Source organism: Ambystoma mexicanum, chromosome 3q, assembly GCF_040938575.1.
Source record: "Ambystoma mexicanum isolate Mex_15411 chromosome 3q, UKY_AmexF1_1, whole genome shotgun sequence".
Lineage (NCBI taxonomy): Eukaryota > Metazoa > Chordata > Amphibia > Caudata > Ambystomatidae > Ambystoma > Ambystoma mexicanum.
This window is the reverse complement of record NC_090926.1, coordinates 1,233,394,132-1,233,405,730: the sequence shown is the minus strand read 5'-3', so window position 1 is coordinate 1,233,405,730 and position 11,599 is coordinate 1,233,394,132. Positions and strand designations below refer to the sequence as shown.

At 43.0% G+C, this 11,599-nt stretch overlaps 1 protein-coding gene across 1 annotated transcript; it reads right to left on the bottom strand.

The window, feature by feature from the left end:
* Window positions 1-207: 207 nt before the first annotated feature.
* On the bottom strand, window positions 208-9,236 carry SWSAP1 (SWIM-type zinc finger 7 associated protein 1). Its single transcript, XM_069604161.1, has 2 exons — window positions 8,969-9,236; window positions 208-936 (listed from the first exon to the last, which is right to left on the bottom strand). The coding sequence occupies exons 1-2, from the start codon at window positions 9,185-9,187 to the stop codon at window positions 337-339; spliced, it is 819 nt and encodes a 272-aa protein (XP_069460262.1). The 5' UTR covers window positions 9,188-9,236; the 3' UTR covers window positions 208-336.
* Between the last annotated feature and the right edge of the window lie 2,363 nt (window positions 9,237-11,599).

Below are 11,599 nucleotides of genomic sequence, written 5' to 3'. Positions count from 1 at the left end.
GCATACAAAGAAATGTTGTTTGTAGACCTACACATTTGCTACAGATGTAATGAAGATTTTGAAACCAAAAGGAAGATTGGGCAGTTCTGCCGCTAAACTGATCATAGTTAATGGTAAACTATTGTTTTTAGTCCTCTTGCCCAACAGGCAGACCCAAAGACAACGTTGCAGGTGTACTTTACACCTCTATTACCATTGAGACAAGAGTTCACTGAAAACACATTTTTAATTGAATCACTTTAGGGGAAAACAACAGAACAGAAACAGTTTTGGAACATTGTTCAAACATACAATGTAGATCCATTGAGATAGGACTCCATGGCCCAGGAACTGCTGCTAAAGCTGTTTTTTCACTTTTAAAGGTAGTGCTGCATCCAAAGCGTTTGGGGTTTCTTCATGTCCCTGCCCTTTGCTCCGTGCTGGGTAAGCCTTCAGTGTGCCATCCGATACGATTCCTAGCCTCCATACGTCATCATTGTTGGAGGAACATATGTCCAGATTAGGCACTTGTCTATCAGAAAATCTGGCCATATAGTATTGCTCTGCTCCATCTACCTGCGCACCTGCCCCAGGCCATTCGGCATCCCGCTGGAGCCAACACTTCTCTGGGAAATAGCGGTCAATGACCAAGCGCTCCTGTGCTCCTTCAGTCTCCTCTCCGGATTCCCTGGGTAATCTAATGGAGACAATGAGGTGGCAGCAACAGAGGGCATCGTCTGGCCTTCTGGAGGTTAGCCTGAGCTTTTCTGTGAAATATGCGGCTGTGTCAACTAGCAATGCTGAAAGGCGAGCTACCAGTTGTTGCCCGCTGTTGCCATCTAAATAATCGTCAATCCCATCCAGGAGAATGAGGGATGGAGAACTCTTCTTCTCATGCATTGAAGCGATGAAGGTCTGCAGCTCCTCAAGGGACCGAGGATAGACAAATTGGATTTTCTAAAAAAGCAAGTTTGAAAATAAAATACAGTTATTAAAAAGAATGTATCAAATGAACACAGATTACAGTTCTAAAAAATCTTCTCATCATGTGTTATTCCGACAGGGTTTGCAATATCTTGGAGCCATTTAGATCCTGATTATAGTCTAAAAGAGTTTGGTAAACTTGGGAACTACAGCTACCAGAAGCTACTTTTGCCTCACAAAGTCAACTGGTGCCACACAAATCTACCTATCTGACTAACTCTGTGCATCTTGGAATTTGTAGGACTGTGTTTTACTAAACTTGTAGAAGCTATTAAAGCCGAATAGGTCCTATACAATGCACAAAATGTTATAGTTTTCATCTCATGGGTAATTTAGACAAGTGGCATGCTATATATTAGCCCTTGGTTCACTAGAGATGGCTCCTGTTCACTTTTGTTTAAAGCGTGATGTTTAGCTCTTCCTCATCAACTCTTTAGTTGGATCCATGTCCTGATACAAACTGTATTCATTGCCCTCCGTTTCTCATGCTATCACTCCCTTTCTTTACGCCGAAAGGCGGATGGACACATGCACCATGTAGGTGAGACGCAGGAGCCTCAGGGCTCCTGCGTCTCACCTACATTGTACAACATCTTTACAAAGCCCCTTTTCGAGGATCTCGACGGTCTGGGTATCACCTACACAAACTATGCAGATGATACTCAGATCCTCATCCAGTTGTCGGGGGATTATGACAAGGATTTGGCCTTTGTAAACAGAGTGTACCTCATCATTCAGGCATGGATGGCCTCACACGGACTATGCCTGAATGATGACAAAACAGAACTCCTCATTCTTGGTACCTCAGCCAATATCAACAAACTCGGCCAAATGTACTCATCATTCGTAATTGATAACAACACCATCACTGTGGCCAAGGAGGTAAAAACTTTGGGTTTTTACCTAGACTCCTCACTATCATTTAACAAACAGGTAAACGCAATGGCCTCCGCCACTGCTTATACTTGTAAACTCATCCGAGCTGCCAAACCACTCCTAACACCTAATAACTGCACTACCTTGGCCAGAGCATTGATCCTATCTAAGCTGGATTACTGTAATGCCCTTTACGTAGGCAGTAACAAACATATCATAAACAAGATCCAAATCCTTCAAAATAATGCTCTAAGAGCAGCTCTAAGTATCCCCAAGAAAGCCCACATCTCAGATACCAGAAGATCTGTTAACTGGCTTTCCACGAAAGACAAAATTTTCCTTAAGTCTGTCTCACTGACACACAAATGCCTTCATGACATGGCCCCGAAATATCTGATAACAAGATTCTCTAGACAGGTTTCATACCGCCCCTCCAGAAGTGCCAACGCCAATCTACTACTAGTCCCAAGATTCAAACGGTCCCTGACTGGAGGGAACAGCTTCCCTGTTAAAGCAGCTACTCACTGGAACTCACTACCGCCACCTCTAAGGAAAGACATCCCTTACTTTCAGTTCAGGACATACATTATACAATGGATGAAGGACCATGACAAATAATACTCCCTGGTGGCTCCTCATGCCATTATCAGTGCCATCACCAATTGTATTATTGTTCAGTGTACCCCCGCTACCTCCTGCTACTATATAAACTGCACTAGATAAAATGTCTTTGATATCTGTTTACCCATGTTACCACTGTATCCCTATTGTAACTCCACGGGACGTTATTTAATTTGCTGTATGTAACTAAGCTATACAACCCTCTTACTATGTTCGCGCCTTGTTATCCTTGTGGTTATGTGCGCATTATAAATAATAAAACAAACAAACAAACAAGCACCGAGCCCATAAACAGCCCGGGGAAGGAACACAGCATCAGAACAAACACCAAGATGCAGCTCCAAATAAACAATTAATGCTCTTCTCTCAATGCTGCTGCTACTGTGGTCCTTCATTTCTACTTACTTCCACACCCCCAACCATATAAGGCACTCGATTAACATTCAATCACATAAAAAAATCAAATGGCACCTATAACATTATGAACAGCAGAACACAACCTGTGTGACCCGTGGTCGAAGTTCTTCTATTAATCTATGCCCCTGTCCTTCTGCATGGCTTGGAATGTCCACACCTTGTTGCCTTCATGGACTGCTGCGCATTATCTATAAACAGGCGAGGTATATATTATATATAGCTAAGGGCACCCCGGATTTTTTATTCTTCCTAGTTTGTTTAAAGGACTAGCTGGCATATTGCTAGTCCTCCTATTGAGAGCAGTTGTCTATCCCTCTTTGAAATATTCCTCTTACCTGACTGTTATGCTCCGTTGGCACCGCTCCTCTTCCTCTGTTGCGGTCGCCATTTTAGTGTGTCTCGTATTTGTATATGTTGCGGTGACATGATCGCGATGTGATCCGTGGTTATTCCTGCTCTGGAGCTTCCTTTCTATTAATGGCAGATCATACCTTTTAGCTTCTATTAGCACATATCCACTGTTGTTCAGGGTCGTACTATTTTACAAACCTATGTGTTGTATGTAGTGTACCTAATCCAGTGTCCATGTACAAAGAGATATGTCGGGATGACCACAAGAGCGGTAAAGACTCGTATATGCGAACATAGGTCAAATATAAGAACAAAACGCAGTACAGCACCGCTAGTTGAACATTTTATACAAAACAACCACTCAGAAAATGAACTGAAGTGGACTGTTTTGGAAAAAGTCATGGTACCAAAGAGAGGTGGAAATATAGCGGCTGTGCTATTGAGAATAAATGTGGATTTATAGATTAAAAAGCCACACAGAAGGCCTTAACGAAGAAATATGTTGGCAGGCGCTAGCAATCCTATAAAATCAGAATCATCTGGCATACTTAAAACCAATAGGAACCAGGAGGGATAGACCATCTTAGCCCAGAGAACAAGTTGGTAAGATTAACACACAGTTCCTAAACCTCCAAAATGAGCAAACCTAGTAGAATTTATATTCCATCACAGAGAAGTACAGGAGACCACCTCCGTACACAATAACCAACTAAAAGAGGAAAGAAAGGCCGGTTAAGGGAACACTTAACTATCGATCATGAAGAGGCTTAGGAATAGGGGAGGCATGAATGAAGAACTCATGGGCTGTCCTGACGATGGGAAACTATAAAATAAGTCAATAGTAATAGAGATGTGGTAGCCCGCTGTGTACACAACAGTATGAACATCAAACACCACAAAACTACATTTCCCAACATCTTTAGAGGGGTGGTCAGTCCAAACTGAAACCCATTATGGGGGCTCAACCAGCAGCATTTGAAAGATAAAATATTGTATATGGGCAGAGAGGGAACAAAGGAATTACCAAATGTACGTACGAAACATTAGAATAACAATAAGAATGGATCGTAATGCGATCACATGACCGCAAGAAATTGACACATGGAGGCTGCTGTGAACAACGCAGCCACAAACAAAAAAATACATTTCCCAACACCCTTCTAGCCCCGAGTAGTTTGAGTTGAAATACAACACGGAAGTTTTAAAATAGTACGACCCTGAACAACAGTGGATATGTGCTAATAGAAACTAAAAGGTATGATCTGCCATTAATATAAAGGAAGCTCCAGAGCAGGAATAACCGCGGTTCACATCGCGATCACATGACCGCAACATATACAAATACGAGACACACTAAAATGGCAACCGCAACAGAGGAAGCGGGGCGATGTCAACCGGGCATAAAATTCAGGTAAGAGGAATATTTCAAAGAGGTACAGACAGCTACTCTCAATAGGAGGACTACCAATATGCCAGTTAGTCCTTTAAACAAACTAGAAAGAATTAAAACTCTGGGGTGCCCTTAGCTTTGAACTAATATATACCTCGCCTGTTCATAGATAATGTGCAGCAGTCCATGAAGGAAACGAGGTCTGGACATTCCAAGCCATGCAGAAGGACAGAGGCACAGATGAATAGAAGAACTTAAGACCACGGACAACACAGGTACACTCAAAGAGACAGTAGGGCTGAAAAAAGTGTTCTATTACACAACAGCTAAACAAGGAAATACTATTTTGTTACAGATGTTGGAATTGTGAAGTGAGCCACAGTTTGGGACAAAGGCTCTCAAGAAGGGCAGACCCATAAAAAGAGAAGACAGGTGAGATGCCCTCCCTGTCACTCAAATATGTAGTATGAACAAGATAACATTGCACACATAAGACTGAAGATACCCCTTTCTTCGTCTTTTCCCTGTAGGACACGTGACCAAGAAACCACGACCAGTATAAAATTGGGGAAAACGATCCACAAACCCTTGATGTGGACACATGGGACGAGAAGAGTTATGATTCTTGTTGCCGTTGCTTTTTGTTCCGCTTTGCTGTTTTGTTAATAATAATGGAGACCAGTAAATGGCAAGTCAGTGTATGTCCTGAAGAAAGCGGGAAAATGATGAGATAACGCTGACCCGACTGACAGTAGACAGTAGGCTCAGGTGTCATGACCTGAACCCTGTGTCTCATGAGAAGGAAAACAAGGGACACAGTCTAGACATAGCAGCATCTTTTTAATTAAACAGCGTAATAGGAAATAGAGCTGTTTTGAGTTTTTAGAAATTCCTTGACCTCCGGGTTCAAGGATCTCAGTGTTATAAGACACATAGATCCAAGGTGATGATAATAAAGCTAACTATCTACCTTGTGTCCAACCCTTTTTAGTTGACAGGAAAGCACTGAGCAAGGATAGGGATAGATCCCCCAGTTTGTCTGTACCTTGACAGTCGCAACCAACAGCAAAACTTGAGGGCAAGTACATACCCTGAAGAGAGGAGAGACTAGACAACGCAGGGACATTTAGTTAGATCTAGGGATTTAGACCACAGGTATAATCTTTTTAATAAATTGATTCTGTCCAAATGGTGTTAAAACTAGTCAGGCGAAGACAGGATAGGAAAGCCTCAGACTCAGGACAAAATCCCTCATTTTGGTCCCAAAATGGTACTGTTTCTAACCAGAAAAGAGAAAACCTTCAACTAATGGGAAATGAGGATGCTTCATTTGCTCCTAAAAGGGAACTTCTTCCCCTTGCAAGTGGACAACAGAACACTGTACAAAATAAAACTCAAACCCATTGTAAAAGTGTTTTAACAAATTAAGCCATGCATGTTTTGAAACAAATAATATATGCTATTCAGGGGTTTAAAAACCTCACGTGCTGCTGGCCCTGACCAAATTACAAATGTAATATTAAAAAGGAAATTGAAAGAATGGGCATCTTTATCGAAAAGCTGTTTACTCCCATATCAATTAAAAAACAGCTCCCCGAGTCATGTCAACGGCTATTGTAGTCCCAATATATAAGAAGGGTGATCAGTATTGGGAACATTTTTGGCTCTTTTTTGCGATACAAATTGGCCTTGTGGGCACAATTTATGAAGATTGCTGACATCCGTCAAACAGGCTTCACTCATGGAGTCGGAGTAGAGGTTAATCTCTTAATTTTGAATATCTTAAAGCTCGAAATCATGAAAGCCAATGGGAAATTACACGTTGCCTTTATTGACATGAAACAGGCTTTCGACTGCCTCAATCGTGGAAAGCGTTGGTCGAAACTGATAGATTGGAAGTGTCTGGCTGAAATATTCGAACCAGTGATGGCACTGCATGCCCACATGTCCAGACGCGTAAGACTAAACAACAAAGGTGACCTATCAGACACAATAAAAACTGAGAAAGGTGTCAAGCAAGTGTGCCCACTTGCCGCAGGGTGGTTTAAACTGTTCCTGTCCGACCTCCCAACGCATCTTGACCAAGTCCAGTGTTTTCCACTGAAGATCAACAACGTGCCGGTAAAATGCATAATCTATGTGGATGACTTGGTCTTGATAGACCGTACCCAGATTGGGTTACAGCGCTTGCTCAGGAAGCTGCACGAATATCTAGCAGCTAATGAACTTGAATTAAATACAACAAAAAACAAAATTCTGACAATTGGTGGCCTGGGCAAAAAGAAAGATAAAGCATTCAGGTGAACGATTGCTGGTGAAACCTTGAGTGCTGTGACCTCTATAAGGTATTTAGATATTCAGTTTAACAATTCAATCCGTGAACATCAGTGGGTTGCTGACTTAAAAAAAAGAAAAAAAAATGGGATGAGGATGTTTGCCCTGCAAGGTTCCAAGATAACATGGCAAATTCACTATAGCACCTGTATTGACCTTCTATCTGCAAAAGGTGGTTCAAGCAATCATATTTGGAGACGAGGCTGGCTGGAACATTGAAGAAAACATCTGGCATATGCTAGAGAGCTTTTTCTGGCGCCGGGTACTGAATCTGCCTCAGTACACTTCTATGACAGTGGTAAGATACAAACTGTCTCTCAATTCGCTCTATACCAGGGAATTGGTCCTGATTCCATCAGCACCAGCATACAGGATCTTTCCAAATGGTAATAACGGCATTCAACCAAGCCTATTACAAGCATGGATCAATCGGTTACATGAAATCTTGTCTGCTGCAGACATGAACAAATCCGAACTGTGGATCTGGAAACGTGCACATACCAACAAATTGTGGCAACGTAGCCAGTAAACTCAAGTCAATCCTACCCAGGCTTGTAGCTCCTTATTATGTGCCATGTTTTGATTTTACAGAAAGACAAATAGTTTTTACCTCTCATATCTGCTCGAAATAAGGAAATTAACAGTAAATGAACACCAGCAGCATTACAATGTTGCATCTATCTAGACCAGGGGCCAGGTCCTAACAAAAATAAAGAGGTGTAGGGGCCTCATTAACATACCAATTGAATGTGGAGTCACTACAAATTAGCATATCAAGGGGCAGGGGGTATTGCTATGTCTGGGAAAGATCCAGGGCTAGGCTAATGTCGGGACTCGGGCTGACAAGCCTTTTGGTTGTAGCCCCTGAAATTCTATCTGAGGCTACAACCAAAGACCCAGGTCTATAGCCCCCGAGACCTCCCCTAGCGACGTCTCTGTCAAGGTGCTCTCTGAAAAAAGTGGGGGGACCCGGTCCACCAGTGTATAACCACGACTTGAGCCCTGATCTAGACATAATACTTTTGAATAAATATGTTTACTTTGTTCTAACTGGGTTCCCTTGAATCATGTTTTATTCTTGCACCTGATTGGATAGTCATTGTTAATGCTGTTTAATGTTATGTCACATAACAAGTGTTTAGAAATGTGTACTGCTGTCATCTAATACGATGAACACTGCTACAGGAATTTGGTATTCAAAAAAATGTTGCCCGTTTACGGTATTCATGCATTGAAATGAGACAAATTCTTTATAAGACAATACTGTTTTTATGTTAAAAATGTTGCAAGCATTTCTTCAGGGTGACGACCCCACCTAGAGGTGCACTGACCGCATCTTTTTCAGAACATAAACAAATGTATGAAGTTGGAAAAACAGACCCTTTTCTGTCGTTCTTAACTTTGTGCATCTCATTACACTGCGGTATGTAGTAACTGAAATGTGCAAAAACTAAAATGTTCTTATACAAGCTTCCATACAGTGATAAATCGAAGACATGATGAAGAAATATTAGCAGGTTCCATATCGGAGGTGTTGAGACCAATTATCTATTTTACACATGGCGGAAACACTCAGAAAAGTTTGTGGACTGCATTATTCAAACAGGTATACCAAGTAATCGGTTTTATTGGACAATGAAAACCAATATAAGCACAACTAAGCTTCACCAAGATCCACCAGTCCCAATAAAGTCGTAAGTACCACTAAATTGTATTTTTCCTCATGATCATTGTACATCGCAGTTTACATTATAAACTGGCATGCCGGGATATTTCATCCTCGCAAAAAACACCATTTATACACACACCGGCACACAGGCATTTAATATTAGATGGGTTTGCGCTACAGTAGTCCCATGTACCAGCACTGAAAACGTGTTAAATCAGGACTGCAACCCTCGTGCCTAAGGTAATTTCCCGCCAATTTGCGACGGTTTCTACACGTGGTGGCTTGCTGCGCGCATGAAAACCTCCCGCCCATCCCAGAGCTAACCCGTGGTTCCGGCGCATGCGCACCTTGAGGCTGAGTGGGTCCCGCGCGCCTGCGGGCAGACTTTGCAACGGGTTCCGAGCTATGAACACTGCCCCGCGGCCGTCATCCGCCGACGCTCTCAGCGCGGCCGTCAACAGTAGCGTCGTTTTCCCTGAGCCCCGCTCTCCCAGTAACAGGCATGGCCGAGACTCGGAGGGCAGACTGCCCAGGTGGCCGAGCACCCGCTTCAGCGTGCCCGACATCGCCACGGCTTCGGGGCGTGGTTAACGCAAGGCGGGAGTTTGGGGACACGCCTCCGAACGTCCCTAACAATCTTCCATTGATTTTAAACGTCCGACCTGTCACGTCACAGCCGCGATTGGAGGATATTGCCCGCCCAATTAATGCGCCGTTCGCTAACCATATTCCCGCAGGACTCCGACTATCATATTCATTTTTGACCAGCCTACCATATCAATAAATTATTTAGTATTATTGGGTTATAGTGCAGCCATACTTCCCTTACAAAATCGTCCTGTTGAGGGCGGGTGGGTACGGATTGACGTTACATTTTCACTGAGTAGCGGCGATTCGGTGCCAATCCTTTTTGCCTAAAAGAATTGATTTCACAATAATGATACTTGTAATACTTGGTAAACCGTTCCAAGATGGCCGAAGCTTTTACGTCCAAGTGCTTGTTTTGAAACATTAGCTTCACGTTGTCACGTGATTGGCAGAAGGGCTTCTGTGGACCTCCTGATTGAGCGTTAAAGAGAAACTTGCTCTTATGAGCAGCGCTGGGAATGCTCTGATTACTTATCGGTAATCTTCATTACTCCACGTCCACTCTTCCTCGTCACAGTATTTACTTTATGAGGCACCTTTACTACACCATCGCCCTTTGTGGCAGGACTAGTTGTAGCTTCATGGCAGGGATTGGTTCACCAAGGCGGATTTTTCTTAAATACAACTAAAACAAGTGTTGGCAAAGCCAATAGTTGAGGCTTTTCTGTATGCACTGCCATCATGGTACTATATCTCAACAGGCAACACAGGAAAAGGGCCCGAGCAGGATGTGGCGAGGCTCCTGCAAAACATATCTTGTTGCCCACACACTCGCACACTTCTGAAAGCAGTTTGTTCGATGAAGTCAGGTTGTTTGTAACTGGGCTTCAGATCAGGATACTCCCAGTGAAATCTGTCCTGAAGCCGATGTACACTTGCACTGGCAAACCACGTGTCAACATACAGACATGTTTATGGACAACTGAATACAGAAAGAGATAAACCCTCACATACTTGTTGTAGCTGTCCAGACTGGTATATATGTCCTGCAATGTAGAGACTTTTTTTTAGTGTGAGTATATACTTGCCAACATGACACATTCCATTCTGTAGGTGCTTATCCAGTCCACGTTTTTTTCTTTACATCCTGGGACTTGTTCCACTTTTCCCATTATACAACTTGTAATACAAGCCCCAGAATGCAAACAAAAAACCAGGACTGGATAAGCACCTACAGATTGGAATGTGTCGTGTTTGCAAGTATTTTGTGACCAAATAAAACTGCAGAGCCCAGATACTAAGGACACACGCCTTGTTTATAAATCTAGAGCTTAAAGGCACACTTGGCTAAGAAATTTTTATTACACCAGGTGCTGGTTTATGCAAATATGCCATTACCTTAAAAAAATGGCTTAGACATAACATAACCTTTGCTTTAGAAGCACATAGCTAGCTTAAAGAGATCCTGGAGGAAGGGTATTTTAGATGGAGAGGTGCAGATAGTTAATGAGGCGATATTAACATGGGTGGCACCGGCAACGTATGCCCGCCGCTTTGTTTAATATCGCCATTGACACCCCTGTAGTTCCCTACACGGGTGCTAATTAAGTCTTTTTTTGTATAAACAAAAAAATGTACCTTGGCTGCATGGCCCGGTGCCGCACAGTGCTTGTGTCCTGAAAGTCCATTTTCAGTGTTGATGACTGTGATGTCATCAACATGATGACAAGGACTTCAAGGAAAGCAGCACTGTGCAGCAGAAGCCTTGTACGTTTCTTTATTTTAAAAAAAGACATAATTAGCACCAGTGTTAGGGAGCTACACAGGTGCTACGGTGAAGGGGCAGCGGGGAAGGGAAGAGACCTAAACCAATGAAAATGCTCATACTGCTGGCTTTCCTTAGTGAATACAGCCCATGTTTCGAGCATTTTCATTGGTGGACGGCACCACACAGGACGCTTTGGTGGTGGTTTTTTATTTATTTATCTTTTAACTTGTCTTCACCTATATGGGGTAAAGGTTTTTTCCTACTTGCACGACTGGCAGGTGAAGGCATCCTCGAAGACTCAGTTGGTGGACTACATGCACTCAAAGTCATCTCAGTTGTTTCTTCAACTTGACAAGAACTACAGGAGAAGTCTCACCTCTCCCCTTATCAACATCTGAAATTCATTGGTACCCAGTTCAGGATGGACGCAGGCAAGGTATTGCTCCCGATGAACCAATCTGTGCCCCTGCAGGACTTTCTGCGGAAATGGGTCCGATGGAGGCCTCACCGAGAACATGGGCATTTGTCTTCATGGGTGTTTGTGGTGCCATGGGCGAGGTTACACATGAGGCTTCTGGTTTGCCACTTGCATCCACGTTGGAGTCCTTCCCTCTGGGTATTC